This window comes from Scyliorhinus canicula, chromosome 2 (assembly GCF_902713615.1).
Source record: "Scyliorhinus canicula chromosome 2, sScyCan1.1, whole genome shotgun sequence".
Classification (NCBI taxonomy): Eukaryota; Metazoa; Chordata; class Chondrichthyes; order Carcharhiniformes; family Scyliorhinidae; genus Scyliorhinus; species Scyliorhinus canicula.
In genome coordinates, this window is record NC_052147.1 from 10,753,962 (window position 1) to 10,780,000 (window position 26,039).

General features: G+C 43.9%; 1 protein-coding gene across 3 annotated transcripts in view; it reads left to right on the forward strand.

Moving 5' to 3' along the window:
- LOC119950823 (centrosomal protein of 128 kDa-like) overlaps window positions 1-26,039 on the forward strand; it is a 410,606-nt gene that overhangs the window by 2,408 nt on the left and 382,159 nt on the right. For all 3 annotated transcript variants that reach the window (XM_038773666.1, XM_038773649.1, XM_038773659.1), the window contains exons 2-7: window positions 8,456-8,619; window positions 9,512-9,598; window positions 12,044-12,161; window positions 15,732-15,853; window positions 17,005-17,096; window positions 17,941-18,013. In XM_038773666.1, coding sequence (XP_038629594.1) covers window positions 8,470-8,619; window positions 9,512-9,598; window positions 12,044-12,161; window positions 15,732-15,853; window positions 17,005-17,096; window positions 17,941-18,013 — 642 coding nt within the window. In that variant the 5' untranslated portion in view covers window positions 8,456-8,469. The remainder of the gene's footprint in view (window positions 1-8,455; window positions 8,620-9,511; window positions 9,599-12,043; window positions 12,162-15,731; window positions 15,854-17,004; window positions 17,097-17,940; window positions 18,014-26,039) is intronic.

Consider the following 26,039-nt stretch of genomic DNA (forward strand, 5'->3'; position numbering starts at 1 on the left):
GCCTGACATGGGCATACTCATGGATTCATACTTTACAATGTGCCAGACACCACCATCACCATCCCAGCATAGCGCAATACAATCAGGAGGGGTTTGCCTTGAGAGTCCTCAACACCGACTCCAGACTTTGTGAAGTCTCATGGCTTCAGGTTAAATGTAGGCAAGGCGGCCTCCTGATTGCCACATACCCCCTCTTCAGTTGTTGATCAATACTCTATGTTGAGTATCACTTGGAGGAAGCCCTGAGGGTGGCTGGCACAGAATATACGCTGGCTGGGGGACTTCAACGTCCATCACCAAGAGTGACTCGGTAGCACCAATGCTGACCAAACTGATAGATGATCAGGCTGCTAGAATATGTATGTAGCAGGTGATGAGGGGAAAACATATTTGACCTCTCTCTAATCAACCTGCCTGCCACAGATACATCTGTCCATGACAGTTTCAGTAGGAGCGATCACTGTGCTGCCCTTGTGGAGACAGTCTTGTCATCACATTAAAGATTCCCTCCCTCATGTTGTGTGGCACTACCAAAGTGCTAAACTGAAGACTGGGCAACCAGGAGATGCTGTGGGTCATCATCAGCAGCAGAATTGTACTCCAATCTTTAAAAATTAAAAAAAAAAAAAATCCTCAGCGTCGTAGTCCCAGTGCTATACACTACGCCACCATGCTGCCCAATTGCACTGCAATCTAACCTCATAGCCTGCCATATCCTTCACTTTACCATTAAAACCAAGCCGGGGGTAACTCTGGTTCAATGAAGAGTTCTGGATGGTAAACGAGGAGCAATACCAGGCATACCTAAAAATGAGGTGTCAACCTGGTGAAGCTACAACACAGCACTAACATGCCAAATAACATGAGAAGCAAGTGATAGGCAGAGCGAAGTGATTCCACAGCCAATGGATCAGATCTTAGCTCTGCAGTCCTGCCACATCCAGCTGTGAAGGGGATGGACAATTCAACAACTCATTGGAGGAGGAGGCTCCACAAATATTCTCATCCTCAATGCTGGGAGAGCCCAGCACATCAGTGCAAAAGATAAAGCTGAAGCATTTGCTGCTTTGTTCACTTTGGCAGGAAGAATAAAAAAAAAGTGACTTGAATAGAGAACATGATTGCAGATGCCGGCGTTGGACTGGGGTGAGCACAGTAAGAAGTCTTAACACCAGGTTAAAGTCCAACAGGTTTGTTTCAAACACGAGCTTTCGGAGCACTGCTCCTTCCTCAGGTGACCAATGGAGAACAACTGCAGAATGTTGAGGTACAGAGGGATCCAGGTGTTATCATGTATGAGTCACAAAACGTTACTATGCAGGTGCACCCAGAAGGCTATTGGAATGCTATCCTTTATTATCAGAGGAATTGAACACAAAAATAAGGATGTTATGCTTCAGTTATACTGGGCTTGTTGAGACTGTATCTCGAACACTGTGCAGTATTGGTCTCCTTATTTAAAGAAGGATATAAATTCATTGGAGGTAGTTCAGAGGAGGCTTGCTAGATTGATACCTGGAATGAGCCGATTGTCTTACGAGAAAGGTTGGACATACTGTCTTGTTCCCACTGGAGTTTAGAAGAGTGGAGGGTGATTTCATTGAAGTATATAAGATCCTGAATGGTCTTGACAGGGTGGACATTGAAAGGATGTTTCTCTCTTATGTGTGAGTCCAGAACTAGGGGACACTTAAAATTATTGGATGCCCTTTTAGGACAGAGATGAGGAGAATTTCTTCTCTGTTCGACTTTGGTACTCTCTGCCCCAGAAGGCAGTGGAAACGTGATCACTGAATATTTTTAGGGCAGAGGTAGATGGATTCTTATTTGACAAGGGAATCAAACATTTTCGGGGTATGGAACTCAACATAGATAGATCAGCCATGATCTTACTGAATGGTGAAGCAGGCTTGAGGGGTCGAATGGCCTACTTCTACTCCTATTTTGTATGTTCATATATACAATCTTCAGCCAGAAGTAGCAAGTGGGAGATCCATTTTGGCCTTCTCTGGATGTCCCCAGAATAACAGGTGGCTGAATCGGGTGAAAACACTCCACTGATTGAAGTCATACCAGCCACAAAGGAAGATGGTTTTGGTTGTAGCAGGTCTGTCGTCTCCACTCCAGGATATCATTGCAGGAGTTCCTCAGGGTAGTGTCCCAGGTCCATCTTCAGATGCTTCATTAATGACTTTCCTTACATCCTCCGGTCAGAAGTTGGAATGTTTGCAGTTGACTGCACAATGTTCAGCACCATTTGCGACTCCTCCGATACTGTAGCAGTCCATGTCCAATAGTAGCAAGGCGTGGACAATATCCAGGCATGGGCTGACAAGTGGAAAGTAACATTCATGCCATGCAAGTGTCAGGCAATGACCATCTCCAACAAGAGAAAATCTAACCATAGCTGAATACCCCACTGTCAACATCCTGGGCATTACATTGACCAGGAACTGAACTGGACAAGCCATATAAATACTGTGGCTACAAGAGGCTAGAAGGGGCAGCACGGTAGCATTGTGGTTAGCACAATCGCTTCACAGTTCCAGGGTCCATTCCGGCTTGGGTCACTGTCTGTGCGGAGTCTGCACATTCTCCCCGTGTGTGCCTGGGTTTTCTCCGGGTGCTCCGGTTTCCTCCCACATTCCAAAGATGTGCAGGTTAGGTGGATTGACCATGATAAATTGCCCTTCGTGTCCAAAATTGCCCTTAGTGTTGGGTGGGGTTACTGGGTTATGGGGATAGGGTGAAGGTGTTGACCGTGGATAGGGTGCTAGAGCCGGTGCAGACTTGATGGGCCGAGTGGCCTCCTTCTGCACCGTAAATTCTATGAAATCTATGAAGTCCTTTAGCAAGTAACTCACTTCCTGACTCCCAACTCCTGTTCACCATCTACAAGGCACAAGTCAGGAGTGTAATGGAATACTCTCCACTTGCCTGGACGAGTGCAGTTCCAACGACACTCAAAGCTCAACACCATTTAGGACAAAACAGTCTGTTTGAATGGCACCCAACCCATACAAACATTCACTCCCTCCACCACCATGAATAGTAGCAGTTATGTGTACCACCTACAAGACGCACTTCAGGAACTCACCAAGGTTCCTTAGACAGCACCTTGCAAATGCATGATGGCAAATGCTACCACCCAGAAGGATAAAAACAGCAGATACATGGGAACACCACCACCTGGAAGTTCCCCTCCAAGTCATTCACCGGCCTGACTTGGAAATGTATTTGTCGTTCCTTTAATGTCACCCGGTCAAAATCCTGGAACTCCCTACCTAACAGCAATATGGGTGTTCCTGCACAAGGTGGACTGCAGCAGTTCAAGAAGGCAGCTCACCACCAATTAGGGATGGGCAATAAATGCTGACTTAGCCAGTGAAGCCCACATCCCTTGAATGAATGAAAAAGGTTAAGGGTTTATTTAGGAATATTTTGGAGCCCTGTACAGATTACAGTGAAGATTGTCCATGGCTAAGGGGCTATAGTTATGAAGCAGGTCCTGAACATTTGAGGCTTTTTATACTGAAAGGAACAAAATTAAGAGGAAATCTAACGGGAACCTGTAAAATTTAAGGTTTTGACAGGATAAGTGATTTAAAAAAAAAATAATAATAATAATTCCTCAGCAACTGGAAACAAATACCAAAATAGCATAAGCTCAAGATGGGAGAGTGGGAGAACAAGTTAAACATTTTTTCCCTTGCACAAGATTAGCAGCATGTAGTGTGTCTTGTCACGGTGACATTTGTCAGGGTAGGTTTAGAAGTTATTGAGGCAGAGAATTAGATGTCAGTATTTTTTTTTTGAAAAAGCAAGCAAGTAAATAAAGCTGGGGAAATGGCATTCCAGAAGGTTGCTTCAGTTTTAAGGGCGAGCATTGATGTGCTGGGTTGAATGGCCTACTTCTATAATTCTTGTGTTTCTGTCTTACTCGTGGGCCGAAGGGCCTGTACTGCGCAGTATCGTTCTCTGTTCTATGTACTCGGCCAGAAAAGGACATTTCGAACATAAGACATTAAAGTCCATTATACCTCTTGATCTCTCTGTGAATTTCTATATCTCAAAAATGGGAATGGCAGCATTTTATCCCTTGAATGATGATGGCCTAATGAATCTGAAGTAATTGTTCTGAGTGAGTGATGAAGATCTTCCTTACTTGTGGAGTGGATTGGATACTTAAGCATTACCATAAAATACTTGACAGCAAAGTTTGCATAATCAAAACTAGGTTTTCTGTAGTGCTGCTTTGCTTGGTATGTGTATTTTATTCAAGGTGGATTTAATAGCACCATTGGAAGGTACAAATACTCATTTAAGATCCATTTGGATGGTCTTTATGAGAAAACCTCTACAAAATAGTCACCAATAAAGTCGATGGGAAATGTAGGAGAAAAATCTTGGAACTCACTAGCCCAATAACTGGTTCAGGCAAATCACATGGATGCATTCAAAGGGAAGCTAGATAAACATATGAGGGAGAAAGGAATGAGGGAGAAAGGAATAGAAGTCATGTTGAAAAGGGGGGTGGGACGCGGCCCCTGTGGAAAGTAAACACTGGCATGGATCAGTTGGGCCAGATGACCTGTTTCAGGCAGCACGGTTTACGCAGTGGGTTAGCCCTGCTGCCTCACGGCGCCGAGGTCCCAGGTTCGATCCCGGCTCTGGGTCACTGTCCGTGTGGAGTTTGCACATTCTCCCCGTGTTTGCGTGGGTTTCGCCCCCACAACCCAAAGATGTGCAGGGTAGGTGGATTGGCCACGCTAAATTGCCCCATAACTGGAAAAAATTAATTGGGTACTCTAAATTTAAAAAAAAAAGATGACCTGTTTCTGTGCTGTCAGTTTTGTGTCAACATCATCCTTGAGCCTTATCTTCATTGTAAATATTCCTGGCAGCTCTCTGTTCCTAAATCAAGTTGTGGCCTAATTCCTGTTGTCCATTTTGTTGTTGTAACCTCTCCCATGGCTAGATGTCATTGACATTAAGAATACTCCATTTGAGGGCTAGAGCGATTCTCTGCACCAGTTCAGAACTGCTTCCTGAATTTTGTTCATTTTTCCTGTGGCTAGGCAGTCCAACATCTTGATGGCTGCCTTTAGAACATAGAACATTACAGGGCAGTACAGGCCCTTCGGCCTTTACAGCTGCTGCACATTGTTGCTGCAATGTTTCATCCTTGGTATATCGAAATCCATCTCTTGTGTTGTGTAGAATAATACCGTATATATCGGCACTATTTATTATCCTTTTCCATTGCATTTGTGCACATTAAGCAATGAGTGCCATTCATCAGACCAAGCCTGATCTCTCCAGGTTAGAGTCATAGAATTGTACAGCATAGAAAGAGGCCAGTTAGGTCAGTGACTCTTTGAAAGGTCTATTCACTTCCCTGCAATTATTTCTTTTTTGAATATTTCTCCAATTTCCCTGTTGGAAGTTACTATTAAATCTGCTTCAACCACCTTTTAAGGTGGTGCTTTTCCGATCATAAGAGGGCAGCACGGTAGCATTGTGGATAGCACAATTGCTTCACAGCTCCAGGGTCCCAGGTTCGATTCCGGCTTGGGTCACTGTCTGTGCGGAGTCTGCACACCCTCCCCGTGTGTGCGTGGGTTTCCTCCGGGTGCTCCGGTTTCCCCCCACAGTCCAAAGATGTGCAGGTTAGGTGGATTGGCCATGATAAATTGCCCTTAGTGTTGGGTGGGGTTACTGGGTTATGGGGATAGGGTGGGGGTGTGGGCTTGGGTAGGGTGCTCTTTCCAAGAGCCGGTGCAGACTCGATGGGCCGAATGGCCTCCTGCACTGTAAATTCTATAATTCTATAACATATGGCATTGAGAAAAAAAGTATAATTTCTCTCTCTCTCTCTCTCTCTCTCTCTCTCTCTCTCTCTCTCTCCTCTCTCTCTCCTCTCTCTCTCTCTCTCTCTCTCTCTCTCTCTCTCTCTCTCTTCCTTCTCCCCCTCCTCCCCCTCCCGGGTTCTCTTACCAATTATCTTAAACCTGTGCACTCTTGTTACTGCCATACCTGCCTGTGGAAATCAGTTATCTTTTTTAACTGGTGTTCAAGTAAAAGGTGGTAAACAAGAGCCAGTCATCTACAAACTTAACGTTTGTAAAAGTGAACTGATAAATTGGTGTTTATCTTCTGGTGATTATTTGTTAAAGGTGATTTGTTTGTTGAACCATAAAGTCAAGCCCTATAATAATAATAATAAATAATCGCTTATTGTCACGAGTAGGCTTCAATGAAGTTACTGTGAAAAGCCCCTAGTCGCCACATTCCGGTGCTTGTTCGGGGAGGCTGGAATGGGAATTGAACATGGGAATTGTTCTGCATTACAAGCCAGCTGTCTTAGCCCACTGTGCTAAACCAGCTCCTATTATGTTGTATAGCTGTGAATGAGAAAATGTTCCATGCCAAAGATGTGCAGGTTAGGTGGATTGGCCATGCTAAATTGCCACTTGGCTTTCAAAGGTTAGGTGGGGGAGTGGGCCTAGGTAGGGCGCTGTTTCAGAGGGTTGGTGCAGACTCAATGGGCTGAATGGCCGCCTTCTGCACTGTAGGGATTCTATGATTTATGTTTTAACTGAGAATTTTGTGTAATGGTTTGTGTGTGTGCGTGTTGTGTGCGCATGTGCGTCTACCTATTTCAGCATCTGATGCAGTTATTGTGGAAGATGAATTTGGCATGCTTATTTTGAATAGCGGTGATTAGTTTGGGCAGCACGGTAGCACAAGTAGATAGCACTGTGACTTCACAGCGCCAGGGTCCCAGGTTCGATTCCCCGCTGGGTCACTGTCTGTGCGGAGTCTGCACGTTCTCCCCGTGTCTGCGTGGGTTTCCTCCGGGTGCTCTGGTTTCCTCCCACAGTCCAAAGACGTGCAGGTTAGGTGGATTGGCCATGCTATATTGCCCTTAGTGGCCTAAAAGGTTTGGAGGGGTTATTGGGTTACAGGGATAGGGTGGAAGTGAGGGCTTAATGTGCGTCGGTGCAGACTCAATGGGCCGAATGGCCTCCTTCTGCCCTGTATATTGATTGTTTCATGTTCTATGCTTTAGATCAGAGTGAATTGAAAAAAATTACCATGTCTATCTCTTGGTAGCAGGTCAAACTCACTGACTAATTAGTTCAATTTTTGGATAGGAGAGACAAATCCCACCTCGTCGATTTCTTAAAATGTATTGCAGTGACGAGGTTGACTCCCATATCTGCATACTCTATGCCTTGAGATTTCGCTGTTGGAAATCGAGAGCTGGCCACGGCTGTTCATTGGTTGGAGGGTAAGAAATACTGCACTGCTGAACTAGTTAGGCATGGGGAAATGTGGAGGCGTTCAAATGTGAGCCCTGGAACTTTTGTGGAGATAGGAGCGTACTTACATCCGTTGCCTCCTTCAAAGCTTTCCCCAAAAATTTTGGACCTTTTTATCAGTGGCAATTAATGAGGGTTTGACCGCTCACCACGTGGTGCAGATGGTTATACTTTACAACTGTGGCCAGTGTTAAAACTCACGGCTCGCTTACTGAGCAAAGAAGGAATCTGGAACCAGTCCTTCATTACCAAAGGTTTATTCATACAACCCAGAGAGCATGAGCAGAGACTCCCTTTCCTTCCCTGCCAACCCTGCACCCCCCCCCCCCCCCCCCTCCCCTCCCCCGGAAACCAATTCTAATACATACTTAAAATTAATGCCCTAACTGTTCTCCAATTAATGACAGCTTCTCTCAGTTATAACTGGAATTTGCACTTCATTGTGACAGGGTTGCAATGTTAAAAACATGGACTACTTAAGAGTATTGCCAAAGGAGATGAACTATAAAGTTACTTTGTTTTCTTTCGTGGGGTGTGATTATTGCTGACAAGGTCAGCATTTGTTGGTCATCCCTAATTGCCCTTGAGAAGGTTGGTGTGCCTTGTATCTGCAGTATAGAACAGCCTTGCTTCTCCCTGTGCTTAACTACCTACTTGTCCCATTACAAATAACAGTGTCCACATTTATAATGGAACTTGCCTATGTAAACCTGCAATGATGTAATTCCATCCTTTCCAATGGGACGCTGCAGTATCATCAATGATGGGAGGCTATGATCACAGGATGTTGAGATTGACAGTTTCTATTATAAATGTAGACATGGGGATTTATATTCGAAATACAAAACCAAAGAGAGAAAGTCTGGCTTCAGACCAGGGCTGAATTATTCTACATGTCGCAGTCCAATCTTTCCCTGACCTGCAGGCAGTCCCTCCTCGCCTAAAGGATGCACATGGCCTTGACAGGTCAAAATGCACCAACTTACTTAGTCGTAATAGCAGATTTTCAATTTTCTTTTCCTTTCCCTATTTGTTCAAGCAGTTTTCTCTTCTGGGCATGAAGACCTTCCTTGCACCTTGTTCAATAAGGTTAGAAAACTCGCATCTCATTTTACCCATTTTGTTTGCAGGCTGCAGTGTTCTTATGGCAGACTCATCGAGTGACTCGGACACGCGCCTTCGCAGTTTTTCCAGGCGGCGAAGTCCGCTGAAGGCAACAGCTAAGGGAAGGAGCAGAATACACAATGTTGGTGATGTGTCTGAAAAAATAGACACATTAGCAAGCACTTTGCAGGTATTGTGTTGGATTTCAAAACTTCCTTATCTTGATTCATTATTCTTGGCACCTGATGTTGCATTTTCTACAGTGTTTGCCCGAAAATTAAAAATGCAAAGGAAACACTCGGGGAGTGGCGGTGGCGATTATAAATTTAAATGAGGGAGATGGGTGTGTTGCCAATTCACGGACATGACTGCAACTGTTAGTGTGCTGGAAGAGTGACAACGACAGCAGCAAGACCTTTCAGTGAAATGTCTGTGACCCCCTAAAATTGCAAAAAAATGTAAATCAAATATATATTAATTTAAATAGGACCATTTGCAGTTCATGGTAATTTAAAAAAAAATGGATTAGTATGACTTTTCAGAAATTATGATAGGGATGTCAAAAGGTGTCTCCGCGTGCTCCCAATAGATCTGTTGAGTGGAGCTGTTCCCTTTGAATGATAAGTTATCTGGTGAGATTGAGTGCTAGGTGAGACTAGTGAGATTTGTGCTAAGAGGTTTTGAGTGTTATTGAGAGCTTGCGATGTTGTTAGAAATCTAATTCCTCATTTATGTCAATACTTTTATAATTGCCTTTTTAATACATCTCTACACAATTGACTCTGCTCTAATAAGCAACTATTACATGATTATCCCTTTTAAAATCTTGTGAAGAATTTCAGCTAATTAATTTCAATGCCTCTGAGACAGCCCGACTGAGATTGTGCGGAATTCACTGCGGCAGATTTGGAGTTATGTCTAATTTAAGTAGTGTTCTCCAATGGTATTGATAAAGAGATTGTGATTCTTATTTTTTATTTTAAGTGGATTTTTTGTCCTTTTTAAACGATTGAAATCAGCCTTAGCAGTTACTCCATTTCTGCTCGAGGACTTTTTGATGTTTGCAGTTGAATGCGTTTCAGGATACCAGTCGAGACCTCACGAGTGTTGATCGAATGCTGGGGCGATATAGAGGCTATACCAATGAACAAATGGACACAGTGGCACAGGTATGTTCTTGCGAGAGATAAGTAATCATATAAGAGTGGTCGCTCTTGCTTCCCCTACCCCTGTTCCTCTCTGCAAGTCAGTGCCAAATATTCGGCAACAGTGCGAGTGGGTGAGCAATCTGGTCTGAAAGTTCTGCAGTTCTGGTAGAGAGAAGACCACACTTGCATGGGAAGGGCATTTCATATTGTCTTTAATTATCTCACCCCCCTCAGTGGTTAATCCCTTATTTACTACATCCTCTGAGGTACTTTTATATTAGCATGATGGAGCTGAAGGCAAATACATGCTTACTGCAGCAAAAAAACTTGATCTTGATTGTTCTAGTGGGGTCCAGGTGGGAAGTGGGGAATGGGGATGGAGGCATGTGGTGGAGGATGGGGTGTTTCTTTTATTGTGACTCCTGTTAGCTGCTGTCTGATGTACTGGCTTCACGTTGGGTCTACTCCAGGAGAGAATATGTGTGTTCTGATAATTAATCAATCAATCAATTGTATGAAAGGCGAGCCAATTAGGTTGATACTGATCTTTGATGATCAACATTGCATATTTGTGGAGAAAGCTGGAGTTGCGTTTAGTTTTGTGTTGATCTACAGAGGAGTGGTGTATTGGCTGGTGCAACACTGTTCTCCAAGAACTTTTGTTTTAACAAAGTAAAATTTGGGATAGTCCCAATTTGGATTGAAGGCATTGAGAGGATTTTTGGGAGCAAATTCAAGGATTTGGCAGATCTGTCTTTTGAATTTAAAGGTTCTTGTTTAATATTTATTTATGGAAATTTGCAGAATGATAGCATAATGAATAATTTAAATTATTGTCCAATCAGTGGAAGTATTGTTTAAAGGAGGGTTGTTTGATCTTGACAAGGTTGATTGATACAGAATTGCACGACAGACTTGTGAGAAAAGCTATAGCTCATATAGAATAAAAGTGGGAGTAGCAACATGGATACAGAATTGGCTGACTGACAGGAAACTGTGATGGTCAATGGTGCTTTTTGAGTTAGAGGAAGGTTTGTAGGGGAGTCCCCAGGGATCAGTGTTTGGATCCATGCTTTACCTGATTATATATTAACGACCTGGTGTAAAAGGAATAATTTCAAAGTTAGCAGATGTAAAACATGGAAGCAAATATAAGTTTGCAGATATAAAACTGTGAGGAGGATAGTGTGGAACTTCAAAAAGACAGAGACAAGTTTGTGTAATTGCCAGACAGGTGGCAGATGAAGTTCAATGTGGAGAAATGTGAAATGATTCATTTTGGGAGGAAGCTCGTAGAGAGACAATGTAAAACAAAGGGTGCAACTCTAAAAGGAAGAGAGTGTCGGTGCAGAGGGACCTGGGTGTATATATGCATAAGTCATTGAAGGTGTCAGGACAGGTCAAGAAAGTGGTTAAAAAGCATGCTTATGCCTTGGCTGTAATATTAGCCATGATGTGGAGATGCCGGCGTTGGACTGGGGTGAGCACAGTAAGAAGTCTTACAACACCAGGTTAAAGTCCAACAGGTTTGTTTCAAACACGAGCTTTCGGAGCACGGCTCCTTCTTCAGGTGAAGGAAGAGCTGCTTCTTCACCTGAAGAAGGAGCCGTGCTCCGAAAGCTCGTGTTTGAAACAAACCTGTTGGACTTTAACCTGGTGTTGTAAGACTTCTTACTGTGTAATATTAGGGGCATAGAATACAAGAATGAGATGGTTATGTTGAACTTGTATAAGACAGTAAGTAGTTCAGCCTCTGCTGGAGTATTGTGTCTGGGTGTTTCACATTAGGAAACATGTGATGACATTTGAGAGAGTGCAGAAAAGATTCATGAGACTGCTTCCAGGGAAGAAGAACTTCAGCTTTGAAGATAGATTGGAGAAGTTAGCACTGTTTCTGTTGGAGAAAAGAAGGCAGATATTGGTATACAAAATGATGAACGGTCTGGACGCCGTATGTAAGGAGAAACTGTTCCTTCCCTCAACAATAGGCTCCATATTTAAAGTAATTTGGAAAAGAAGTAGAAGAGAAATGAGAAAAACATTTTCATGCGAGTGGTTAAAATCTGGAATGCTCTGCATGAGTGTGGTTGATTGAGATTTAACTGTGGCATTCGAGGGAATTCAAAGTAGTTCAAAGAATGTTTACTGGACTAATACCAGGAATTTTGCAGAATCAAATGTCTTCTGAATCCCTTATACCCTGTTTTGATGGATATTCTGGTTACTTTTATTCCTTAACGATATTGTCTGCGTTGTGCTGTCGCACAGCATAGCTGATCTGCTAGAAATTCTTAAGCTATGAAATAAGTTAATTGGTCCCGAAGTGACATACAATACCTCTTAACCTTATTTTGTCATAATTGGGGAAATTGTATATTGAATAAGGTTACCAAAGACTATTGAAAGGTTACCAAGGGCACTGAAATTCGACCTAAAGTTTTTGATTTGCTTTTTGGAAATTTGAAGCTACGTGATGATTTGGAACAGTCTATTGATGAGCTGCGAAGTCAGCGGTTGAGCAGGACCTCTGGACATTCCATTCCTTCCCTTCATACAAGTGACCTTCAAGGTAACTCAGCAACAGGTAAAGAAGCATAAGATGCTATGTTTTTGGGAGTATAATCTGCTGTCGAGTTCATTCCCATGCAAACATTGGATGCAAAATGCCGTAGTGCAGCTGTTGCTTCTCTGCAAAGGCGGGGGATGATTCTAGAATAAATGCTAGCAAATCTGGTGAAGTTACTCCAATTTTATAATTTATTTTCCTCTGCATCAGTATTCTCCTGAAGCATGGATGAGTGCAGCTCCAAGTACATTCGAAGCTCGATACTGTCTAGGACAAAGCAGCTCACTTGATCCACTATCTTGAATATTCAAATCCTCCACCATTGTTGCACAGTGGCAGCAGTGTGTACCATCTACAAGATGCACTGCAGCAACTCACTAAGGATTGTTTGACCTACAATGCAAAATCGCGACCGTTATCACCTAGTAGGAAAAGTGCAGCAGATGCATGGAAACACCACCATCTCTTTAGTTTTCCTCCAAGCCGCACACCATCATGACTTGGAACTATATCGCTGTTCCTTCATTGTCACTGGGTCAAGATCCTGGAACTTTCTTACTGACTGAACTGTGGGTGTTTCTACACCAAATGGAGCGTAGTGGTTCAAAATGCAGCTCACCCACCACCTTCTCAGGCAGTTAGAAATGGGCAATAAGGGCAGCACGGTGGCCTAGTGGTTAGCACAACCGCCTCACGGCGCTGAGGTCCCAGGTTCGATCCCGGCTCTGGGTCACTGTCCGTGTGGAGTTTGCACATTCTCCCCGTGTCTGCGTGGGTTTCGCCCCCACAACCCAAAAATGTGCAGAGTAGGTGGATTGGCCACGCTAAATTGCCCCTTAATTGGAAAAATTAATTGGGTAATCTAAACTTATAAAAAAAAAAAAGAAATGGGCAATAAATGCTGGTCTTGCGAGTGACCCTCTTGTCCCATGAATTAATGTTTTAAAAAACAGTTGAGTCTCACTGGGATGTGGTTTGGTGAGGTTGGTTGCTTGCATGTACTTGGACTGTACTTGGGTAAGTTATTCTTGGAGATAATTCTAGACACCATGCATTGTCGGGACAGTGAATAATTTGAGACATCTAATAATAGACATAAGTCTAATAATGTCCTTGCCTTCGTCTATGTGCACTATTCATTGTCCAGCCAATGAGATTGGGAACCCTGGCTATTTCTTCCTATCGGATCAATGACCAGTTCTAATTTCATAAAGTGCCACCTGTCCAACTGCTGTATAGCTCTTTGGTCGTGGTGAATTAACTCTTGTGGAATCCATTAAATTGCAGGATTTTTGGCTAAACATCGAAGTCTAAACATCTTCTCAAAAGCCCTTTGAAAGTCTGCATATACCATACACATACTGAATTACCTTTGTCTGTACTTTTTGTTTTGTATTTCACTTTTGTTGTCCTAGATGTCTTTTTCACTCTCTTGCTTATTTATGCTATTTGCATTAGCATTTTCCTTTAGATTCAGTTGCATCCATCCCTCTTTAGTTATCCATACAGTTACGACACCCTAGGTTAGTACACGGTCAATTTCAGCCCCACTTGACCCGGAGTTGCAACACAAGTGAAATAAACAATAATTCTTAGAAAAATACCCTTTGGCCCTTGGCTGCCCAATAATTACAGTCACCAGGTTTGTTTTTTATTCGTTCGTGGGAAGTGGGTGCCGCTGGCTGTCCCAGCATTTTTTGCCCATCCCTGAGGGCATTTCAGAGTCAACCACATTGCTGTGGATCTGGAGTCACATGTAGGCCAGACCAGGCAAGGCCGACAGATTTCCTCCCCTAAAGGTAAAGTGAATCAGATGGGTTTTTACAGCAAGCGGCAATGGTTTAATGAAACAAAAGCAGAAAATACTGGACATTTGTAGCAGATCTGACAGCGTCTGAGGAGAGAGAGAAGGGAGGTAACGTTTCAAGTCTGGATGACTCTTTGTCAAAGCTCGCGAGAACTGTAAATATGGTTAGATTGATACTGTTGTGGGGTGACGTGGAGCAATGGGGCAGGATAGAGATCCAGGGATAGGTGGAGATTGACAAAGATGTCATGGACAAAAAGGTAATGGCTTCATGGTCATCGTCAGACTTTTAATTCCAGATTTTCTTATTGAATTCAAATTTCACCATCTGCGATGGAGAGTTTCAAACCCGGGTCCCCAGAGCATAACTCTGGGTCTCTGGATTACTAGTCTAGCAACAATACCACTTTATCACTGCTTCTCCCCGTAAACGCAATTACTTTTAATTAATGACCAGAACTGTGATGAAATATGGAGCAAAAACAACTGGTTAACTTATTATCTAATTCCCACTTTAACTTGCCCACCCCACCCTCTACACACGCACATACAAGATAGACATACACAAGAGTGGATGAGAGGGGTGAAAATCATAAGTAGTAGAAAAAAAACCTTTGTTTCAGATGGTTGTTTCCAGCATCTTACTCCTCTTCTGTTTTTTTACCGTAGATTTATTCAGCCTCTGTAGTTTCAGAAATACAGCACTCCCAGCCTTCCTGGAGAGAGGGATAAAGAGAGCAGGTCCTGGTCTTTGTTTGCAGCTTGTATTGGTTCCCCTGTAGATTCATTAATTCCGGTTCTCTGCAGCTTCTGAAATACAGCACTCACAGCCTTTCTGGAGAAAACACAGAGGAGAGAGAGTAAGCATCTCCTTGTCTTTGTGTGTCTAGGACTCAACTGCTCCCAGAGATCTTTGAGAGCCCATCCACTGACTTAGGATCCAATCACCACCTGTTACTGGGCAAAGTACGGCCTTTTAGCCAATTCATTGGCCACCAGCCAATCAATCGAACCGAGTCCCACCCCATCTCTCATACTGATAAGTCTGAGGGCTTCTGTTCAAATTAGCAGAGAATAGCAGAGTGTTCTCTCCTGTAACTTCTGAATTCCTCACTCTCTGCTGTTTGACTTAAAGATACATGCCCATTAATCATCCATGGATGTGGATGCTTTGGAGAGGGTACAGAGGAGATTTACCAGGATGCTGCCTGGACTGGAGGTCATGTCGTATGAAAAAAGGTTGAGCGAGCTAGGGCTTTTCTCACTGGAGCGGGAGAGGTGATGTGATAGAGGTGTACAAGGTGATGAGAGGCGTGGATAGCCAGAGACTTTTCCCCATGGTGGAAATGGCTGTCACGAGGGGACATCATTTTAAGGTGATTGGAGGAAGGTATAGGGGAGATGTCAGAGGTCGGTTCTTTACACAGAGAGTGGTGGGTGTGTGGAATGCACTGCCAGGAGCGATGGTGGAGTCAGAGTCATTAGGGACATTAAGTGACTCTTAGACAGGCACATGGACAGCAGTAAATTGAAGGGGTGTAGGTTAGGTTGATCTTAGATTGGGATAAATGGTCGGCACAGCATCGTGGGCTTAAGTGCCTGTACTGTGCTGTGCTGTACTGTTCTACGTTCTATGAACCCTCTTCCCCTTTTACTAACTTTAAGTCCTTTTTTTTTAAACAGACCTATTTATCCGTGAGTGGTTTACAACGTTTTTATATTTCTGCCTGCTGGCTGAGTGTGTGCAATGAGTTAAATTTAGTCTGATTTAATTTTTTCAGAAAGTTGTCGATACCGTCCTACCTCACCCCTGAGGGACCATGGAGTGTACCTAGGGACAGACCGTAGAAGGTCCAGATCTGCGACTGTGAGATTTGTAGATGATTTGGAGCCACCCAGTCAAGTATGTTAAAATGTAGAATAGATAAAACACTGATAAATGCCATTTGGTCCATCGAAATGCTCTTTCTGTGGAAATCTAGACATCCCTGATCACAACAGCTTTTTGCGACGGTTTTTTCTTGATTCATTGTTTTTAATTTTTTTCAACTTGGTAATTGTCTGCTTCAAAGTCCCTAACTTGTTAATTTTTCCTTTGCCTACCTGTTCTCACAGCAATCTGTCTGTCTAATATTATCAGAAGCATTCCAATGCTTCTGATAAATCCTACTTTTTCCTCACCTGTGGATTTTTCCAATGTGGTTGACCGGACCATCGAGTGAGTGCGTTCCATTCCCAATACTTCGGCTCTCGCCTTCCAGATCCATGATTGGGTTCTCCTTGTCCTCACCTTCCAGCCTCCACATTCAGTGAATCATCCCTGCCAGTCCTGCCGCCACCAAACAAGGTTTTCCCTCCCTTTTCCTTTCAACATTTTGAAGGAACAGTTCCCTCTACAGCATCCTGGTCCACTCCTCAATCATCGTCCACACAGCGCCCTCGCTTTCCTTCGGCATATTTCCATGCAAGTGCAGGAGATGCAACGCCTGCCCTTTTACTTCCTCTACCGCAGCATTCAAGGCCCCAAACATTTTGTCCAAGTTAAACCGTGATTTATGTGCACTTCTTTAAATTTAGTACATTAAACTACTCACAATGTGGCATGCTCTACTTTGGGAAGACCGAATACAGATTGAGGGACTTCATCTGGCAGCCATGAGCTGAACGGTCGCAACTAACAACCAACTGACCGAAATGGCGTCGAACCAGCCGGGGAGCTGTAAAAATAGTAAAAGCTGAGAAAGGAAGATCCCAACCTCGCAGGCGCCGGTCGATGGAGCTTCTCTCGAAAGAACTCCAGAAACACAGTGACTCAATAAAAGAGGACCTTATGTCGGCTATAGGCCTGCAGCGCATCTCCCGAAAGGGAGAACGGGGGGTCAAAACAGCAAACTGGGGCATGCAGATGGCAAGGGACAAGGGGGAGGGCAGATGAGGATTTTATTTTTTAAAGCAGTGATGAAAGAACAACTGATCTTGTTTTAATACAGAAATAATTGTGTAATTGGCAGTGTGTAAATGCAATCCAGTTAAGACATTTGTCTTTTCCTGCAGGTACACACATTGCATCAGTCACTAAGAGATCTAAGGAGTGACCAGTTGCGCCTCGGAGATGAATTTGATGATGAAATAGTAAAGCGGAATAGGTATGGATTGTTTTATTATTTTTCCCCCCTGGGGATACCCTTTAGCAGCATGCTTGCTTGAGAAGCTAGAGTTGGCAGTCTCTATACAATTATTGACTTAGCCAAACCATGGTGCATTGGAATTGCAACTTTGGGTGCATATATTTCATCCTATGGCCTCCTTTCCACCATTGGCCACCCATCATGTCCATTCCTAAGGTGCACTGCCTCCCCACACCAGTTGGAAAACCAATTGGATGATTTTTGACCATCCTTCTAATCAACCTTTTATCCCTATCTTCAATATTTTCTTAATTAATAAACAAAGATGATTAAAGCACACAAATTGTTTAATACGTTCTACCTGGACGCTCGCAGCAATAATCTGAAGCTTACTGTTTAATCCTTGGAGTGGGATCCTAGTTTGTGTAATTGGCTTCCTGCCACCGTCGGGCTGCCGCTTTCTGTGGCGGCGTGCCCCTTAGGAAAGTCACCTGAAGGTGGGACAGCACCGGGGAGCCGACCCGACATGCAACAATCCGAATTTCCCGCTCTCTGTGAAGCTGGGAAAACTCACCCCAATTTAATCAGCAAAGCAGCAGGGCGAGTTGACTGCATTGAGTAAATCAGTTGTTTTCTTGATGAGCAGCCTCGCTGTTTTTTCCTGTTGGTTCAGCCCTGGTGAGTCCCTCAACCGAATCAATCTACTCTCCCAAGCCTGAGGAATGATAATTGGATTTGCAATACTAAAAGTCAAATCCTGGGGGCAGGAGGTGGTTTGGGGTGAAGGAGGGGGGTGGGTTTTGGGTTTCTAGTCCGGTTTGCCTTCAACATAGCTGAAACGTAAATCTGTTTTCAAAAACAGGACTGATGTGGAGACTCGAAAAGCTGTGAATTCTTTATCAGAGAAACTCCGAGACATATCCAGAACCGAAACGGTAAGTTTCTCAATGTAATTTTGTCAAAAATGTAGCTTTGCTTAGGTTGGAGAGTAACAAAGCGATCATGCTGTGTTGTGTTCGTGGAAGTGATTTTTATGTACTTATTTAACTAAAGTAAATATCCCAATATTATTACTTTGAATATTTTGAAATCAAATATAAGCCAGCTAGCTATTGGGTAATGGACAGATTTCACAACATAAATTTTCAAGGGTGAAGATTGATTATGAGTGGAAGAGAGCTGGAGGCTGGAATTTCAACAGTCTGTACAGGACAAAAGTACCTTGGTGGAATAACAAGTATTCTGTCTTGAATTACATTTTAGAGAGAATGATGGGAACCTAAACAAAGCCCTCTCCCTTGTCTACCACATGCAAACCTTCAAGAACCACTTTTGTGTAGTCTGTTAGATATTGCCTCACCAGCATTATGCTATTTTAGTAGCTTTTGTCGGACTACATGGGTTGGTGCACCGATAAACCTCAAGGACTGAGTCAAAAGATAACAGACAATCTTTAATCCTAATTAATTTTAATTCCTCATCAAATAACTATTGGAAATGTTCCAATTTCCTATCTGAGGAAATGCTAGATGCCTCAATTTGACATGCTTGAACAATCTAAATTATATTAATGTAACCTCAACAGGCCCCCATATAAACTGCTGATTGAACACCTTAACCACTTACCGAGTGTCTGAGAAAGTCAACCTAGAAAATCGTCAGCAGTCATTTCTTTATTTGCACAATATCGTTATGAGACAGTGGGCTAGGGCGTGGTCAATTCCAGTCCCCCTTGAGCCGGAGTCGCAACACAGTTGAATTAACCAGTAATTTTCAGAAAAACACCCAAAGTCTTTGACCCATGGATGCCCAATAATTATAGTCAGCAGGTTTGTAAAGTTAAACACAATTACTTTTTATTTACAATAAGAAGTTCAACAAAATATGCAGCAAATACAACTGGCTAACTATTATTTAATTCCTAATTCCCCATTTTACCTTGTCCCACCCTCGTATATATACACACACACACACACACACACACACACGACAGACAAACACAGAGGGAAGAAGAAGGGTGTAAAAGTAACAATGAAAGGGATAAAAGTCTTTTTTTCAGTTTGATAACGCACCTTCCTTAAATTTAAGCTTTCAGTTCAAGGTGTTCACTGTAGATTCATTCATTCAGGTAGAGAGCGAGAGAAAAGCACGCACTCGCAGCTCCTTCCTTAGTGTTCAGGACCAACTCTGCTTTCCTTGGGTCTTTGAAAATCATCCCACTCAGGCAGGATCCAATCGCCGCCTGTTCCCGGGCAGAATACGGCCTTTTGGCCAACTGAGACGCACCCCATCTCTCGGGTTCCACAGAGTCTGAATTCTGTTGCTTGAAAACTCGCATCGTACACTATGTTGCAACTTTTTGAATTGCTCATTGTCTCTGCTGCTTGACACATGTCCATTAAGCATCCATGGATCAAAATGATAATGGCAAAAAATAAAGAAAAGAGGAATAAGGGAGCCAACAGGAAGGACCCTTACATTACTGGCGCAATATTAAACTAAGAATCAGTAATGTGTTGAAGTTGACATGAATTCGAGAATTAATCAGCAGTTCAGCTTTTTTCTTTGCCGTCGTCCTCCGATTGCTGGTAAGGCTGGCATTACTTGCCTGCCCTAGTGCTAAGAGTAGGGTGATGGCGGGTTCTCTTCTTGAGCACTTTGACTGGCTTCCCTCCGGATTTGTTTCCAGGATGCCGGCACGATGAATGTCAGCCTGTCTTTCTTCCTTTAATGATGCTTATTTAAATTTAAAATGAAGTGTTTATTGTTTGCTGTTGAAACACCAAATTAAGGCAAGAAATAAATTGTTTCTGATTGAGAAGGTGTTTGAATTTTGAAGGATATTGCAAGATTGAATTCAAGTCCATTGCAAATTTGGGGGAGGCTGAAGCCACTCCAAACTGTTGGTACCATGTATGGACATGTAGCTTGTTGTAAAAGGAAATTAAGTTTGCGAATTCAGCATTCTAGATGATTGGTAGTAGTCCCCCCCCCCCCTGCCAATCTCACCTGAGCAGGGGTCTTTTCTGGACCTGAAGTCCTCCCGTCAGCCTGAGGATTGTGGCTGTGCAGGAAATGAACCTAGTCATTAATTGGCTACTAAGGGCCTCGACTGGTATGCAGGTGGCTGAATGCTACTTAGAGAATTTTACCCCCCCCCCCCCCCCACCTGCAATCCTGCCAGCGGAGGAACATCAAACTCTGCCCATAGAAGGAACCCATGAACGAGAGGAAGCAATTCAACTCCTCAAACCTGTTCCCACTATTCATTTAACTAATGGTTGATCTGTATCATATCTCCATCTGCTGGCCTTGCTTCCTTTGCTCTTTATACCCTTGACTAACAAAATTTATCTTTCACAGTTTTAACATTTTCAGTTGCTGTCCGGTTTTTCAGTTGCTGTCCGGTTTTTTGGAGGAAGTTACGTTGCCCTTTAATGGTCTTGCTACATTTCAAAATTATGTTCCCTTGTTCTGAACTCCACCACTAGAACAACTAGTTTCTCCATCTCTGGTGTCTGTGCAGGCTCTGTAACAGAGACAGCCAATTAGTGTACTTGCCACACTTTCACTATAGACCTGTAAACTTTTCTATAATATCCATAGAATCCCTACAGTGCAGAACAAAGCCATTCAATTCACCGTGTCTGCATCGACTTTTGAAGTTGATGCCCATACCTTTTGAAAGTTATTAACGAGTTTGTTTCTCTACTCTTTCAGGCAGTGTATCCCGTATCATAGATCACTGTGCTTTTAAAAAAAAAACCCTCTCCTCCCCAGCTCTTTTGCCAGTTATCTTAAGCTATGTCCTCTGATTATTGTTCCTTCTACCTTTGGAAATAGTTCAGCCCTTATCAAAGCCTTTCATCGTTTGAACACCAAATCTCACCATGACCATCTCATCTCAAAGGAGAACAGCTCTTCCTTCTCCACAGCATTGCCTTTACTAAAATCAAGAATGCATTTTTAACATCTATCTGTACTTTGGGAAGTAAGAGACATCCAAGACAATTTTCTTTGCTGCTCTGACATTTTCCTTTGTTCTTAAGCCTTCCAACAAATTTACTGTTCCAGTATTCAATGGAGATTAAGGTGAACATTGCCATGCCAGAGAAAAAGGATGTCCTAGAGGAGTCGAGGACAGGAATCTATTTAGTTAGAGCTGAGAAACTATAGAGGTACCATTGCAATACTGGGTGTCTTCTGTAGGCCACCGACTGGTGGGAAGAATGTAGAGGGATAAATTGTTGTTTGGGGAGCTTTTAGGAGGCAGTGATCATACGGTAAAGTTTTGGTTAGTCAAGTAAAAGGACAAGGAACAATTGTGATTAAAAATAATTCATCGAGGCAGGGCCAATTGTAACAAATCTGGCGTAGATAAATTAGAATCAAAGATTGGCAGGTAAAGGTGTAATTGAACAATGGGCTGTCTTTAAAGCGGGAGATAGTTTAGGTACAGTTGAGATATCTTCCTATGAAGGGGAAAAGTAGGATAAACAAATCCAGTGTTCTCTGGATGATGAAAGTAATAGGGAGTAAGATGAGGTTAAAAAAATTATGAATATGGCAAATGTAAGGTTGACGATACATGCGAGAACTAGACTTAACATAGAACGTTCAGAGGGGAAGTGGTAAAATAAATGAGAAGCAAGAGTATGAAAAGAGACTGGCAGCTAACAAAGGCAAATCTTTGGGCTGGATTTTTTAGGTGGCTAACATGAATTGAGAAATTCCCTGACTTGGTAGACCTGTCTTGATTAAAAGGCCCATCACACAAAATCTTCACTACAGAGGTGGGGCAAAATCGAGTTGGACTGAAAAAAGATCAGAAGTGGGCATGTGGGTAGGCAGGTGCTGAGGTGGGCAGGGTAGAAGGCTCCCTGCGATGTTTCTCTGAGACTGTGTCCCAGTTGTTTTAAAAGCTTTTAGGTCCACTATCTCTCAGCACCATCATCCTCCCATGCCTCCTCCACGTTTTCCATTCCCATTCCATGTTAAATCATGACTCCCATGTCACCTTCATAATCATCCACTGAGTGTCCATTATGGGCAATTAAGGAATGTTAAGGAGCCACGTGGAGATTTAAAAAACTTAAACGGCTAACACTTGTTACAGAAAAAGAAAGCTTACTAATAAAACCGGTTCAAAAATTTTAAATCCCCGTAAGTGGTCGATCTGTTTGAAAAACAAACAAACTAATTCAATAACCACATCAAAGGCAGATAATCCTTCAATAGCCTCTTAAAACTGTAAATCAAAATGTGAACTCAACACTCCCTGCTTGAATAAGTGCTGATGGCCATGCATTCATAATACGCTCAGTAGTATTAACAGTCCCTGGGAAATGTCAACAGTGAATTATTGAAACCGCGGTAATAGATGGTAATTTAATTTCTAAAGTAGACCAAATGTCCTGTCAATTAAAACAGTCCAGCAGATGTTTTTTTTTTACTCTGCTTGTTACAGCCAGTTTTTTTCATGTTTAAAAAGATAGGAATGAAATAAGATCACATCATGACGCTTAAAGCAGACCACACGTGCCCTTCTGTTTACCTCTATTCTGTAAATTCATGACTTCTACACTGTGGACTAAGTTCTTGCTATGTGAAAATTGTTTTTCTTAAAAAAAAAAACTCAACGCTAAATTCAAATGGCCCTGCTAATTTTTGGGGTCCCACCTGTATGATTCATGCATCGATTCCTTCCCTCTGCCGGAAAATAAAATGGGATCTTCTGGAAATGGGGATGGAACTTCCATATCCGGGTCCCGCCTGCCTTTTTAAGACTCCTCATGTGACGAATGTAGGATTTTAGATTTATAGGATTATAAACATTTGGCAATCTAAGGGTTAAAAAAACTGGGGTTAGAATGTGTTTTGAGATGTTTTTAAAAAATAAATCTTGCTTTGCAAGACCAGAAAGCTTTTTGGAGTTAGAGGTGACCAGAGTCAAGGGCCTGGGCTAATGCAATGTTGTATGACTAGTGGGAGAGAACCAAGAAGAGGAATTATGCAGAAGGGGGGGGGGGGGGGGGGGGGGAGTGGGGGGGGGGGGGCTGAGGTACTGAGTGCTTTGCATCTCTCTTTATCAAGGAAGAAAATGCTGCCCAACTCCTTCTGAATGGGGAGGTAGTTGAGACACTGGATGGGCTAACAACTGTTCAAGAGGAGGTATTAGAAAGGCTGGCTGCAGTTGTGATATGCCCCCAGGACCTAGTCGGAGGCATCCAAGGATCCTGAAAGAAGTAAGGATGGAAATTGCTGAGACACTTTGGCCACAATCTTCGAATCTTTCTCGGATGGAGGTTTTACCCAGGGGACTAGAGAATTTCAGACGTCACACACTTGTTCAACTACAGGGCAGTCAGTTTAATCTTGGTGCTGGGGAAGTTTTTTGAAGCCATAATCAAGACAAAATTAACAGCCATTTGGATAAAGATTGATCAATTAAGAAATCCAGCACAGATTTATTAAAGGCAAATCAAACTTAAATAATGTGTTTGCTTTAGTTTTTGGTTAACCGAGGGGTTTGATGACGGTAATGTGGTTGATGTGGTGTACACAAACTTCCAAAAGGTGTTTGATGCAAAGTGCCATACAACAGGCTTGCCAGCAAAGTTAAAGCCCATGGAACAAAAAAGGACAGTGGCAATATGAATACAAAGTTGGCTGAGTTACATCAAACAGAGAAGTGGTGAATAGATTGGGCATGCAGGAAACTAACAAATTCGCTGATGACACAAAACATGGAGGTAACTGAGATGATAGACTTCAAGAGGAGATAGACAAGCTGATGGAATGGGCCAACACATGTCAAATTTACTCTTCTAAATCTTGTATACAGATCCCCTCAAGGCGAACTTAATTTTTTCCATACCCAGAAAACTCGACATGTCCGAAAGCCACAACTCAGTCTTCGGGGGCTTTGAGTCCCTCCATGCCAATAGTATTCGTCGCTGGGCTATCAGGGAAGCAAAGGCCAAAACATCGGCCTCTTTCTCACCCTGGACTCCCGGGTCCTCCGAAACCCCAAAAATTGCCACCCCTGGACTCATCACCCTTGTCTTTAGCACCCGGGACATGATCCCCGCAAATCCCTCCCAGTACACCCTAAGCATCGGACATGTCCAAAACATGTGTACGTGGTTCGCTGGTCCTCCTGCGCACCTAGCGCACTTGTCCTCTACCCCAAAGAATTTGCTCATCCGAGCCACCGTCATGTGGACCCGGTGAACGACCTTAAATTGAATTAGGCCGAGCCTGGCACATGTTGCGGTCAAGTTTACCCTACTCGGGGCTTCTGCCCACAGCCCGTCCTCCATTTCCCCGTCTAGCTCCTCCTCCCATTTGAGTTTCAGTTCCTCCGTCTGGGACGTTTCCCCCTTCATGAGCACCTTATACATATCAGAGACTTTACCCTCCCCTCCTTCCCCTCTAGAGACTATTCTGTCTTGGATCCCCATTGGAGGGAGGCGTGGGAAGGGTGGGACCTGTCTACGGACAAAGTCCTGCAACTGTAGGTACCTGAAATCGTTTCCCCTTACCAGACCAAATTTCTCCTCCAAGCCCCTCGGACTCGCAAAGCTCCCCTCCAGGAACGTATCGCCCAACCTCCCCAACCCCGCCCGCTGCCATGCTCGAAACCCCCCATCCATGCTCCTGGGGGCAAACCGATGGTTGTCGCAGATTGGCGCCCAGACAGATGCCCCCACCTCCCCTACATGCCTCCTCCACTGGCACCATATCCGCAGTGTCGCCCCCACTACCGGGCTGATGGCGTACCTGGCCGGCGGCAGCGGTAGGGGAGCCGTGACCAGGGCTGCCAAGCTGGTGCCCCTGCACGAAGCCGCCTCCACCCACTCCCAGATAGACCCCGTACCCACCATCCACTTCCTTATCATGGCTATGCTAGCCACCCAGTAATAGTTAATCAGACTCGGCAATGCCAGCCCTCCCTCGCTGCGGCTCCTCTCAAGCATCGCCTTCTTCACCCGCGGGGATTTTCCCACCCAGACAAAGCTCATGATCATCTTGCTAACCCTTTTGAAGAAGGACTGTGGGATAAAGATCGGGAGGCACTGAAAAATGAACAGGAATCTAGGGAGGATTGTCATCTTTACAGTCTGCACCCTCCCTGCCAACGACAGTGGGAGTGCATCCCATCTCCGAAACTCTCTCTTCATTTGTTCCACCACTCTGGCCAAATTTAACTTGTGCAGCCTGCTCCAGTCACGCGCCACCTGTATCCCAAGTACCGTAAACTTTCCTCAGCCAGCCTAAACGGTAACCCTCAGCCTATTCTCCTGGCCCCTTGCCTGCACCACAAACATCTCACTCTTGGCCATATTTAATTTGTTCCCTGAGAACTGGCCGAACTTCCTCAGTGTTTCCAGTATACTTTCCATCCTGGCCAATGGATCCGACACGTACAGGAGCAGGTCATCTGCATAGAGAGAGACCCTATGTTCCACCCCGCCCCTAATCATTCCCTTCCATCCCTTTGCGGCTCTCAGCGCAATCGCCAGCGGCTCTATGGCCAGCGCAAACAGCAGCGGGGAGAGTGGGCAGCTCTGTCTGGTCCCTCGGTACAGCCTAAAGTACTACGACACTTCTCTGTTGGTCCTGACGCTGGCCTTTGGGGCCTGATACAATAGTCTGATCCAATTCACCAGTCCCTCCCCGAACCCAAACCGTCCGAGCACCTCCCATAGATAGCCCCACTCCACCCGATCGAAGGCCTTCTCGGCATCCATCGCCACCACTACCTCCACTTCCTGCCCGTCGGGGACATCATGATCACATTGAGTAATCTTCTCAAGTTGGCCGACAGCTGCCTGCCTTTCACGAACCCGGTTTGGTCGTCCCCAGTCACCTCCGGTAAGCAGTCCTCAATTCTAATCGCCAGGACCTTTGCCAGGAACTTGGCATCTACATTGATCAGGGAGATTGGCCTATATGACC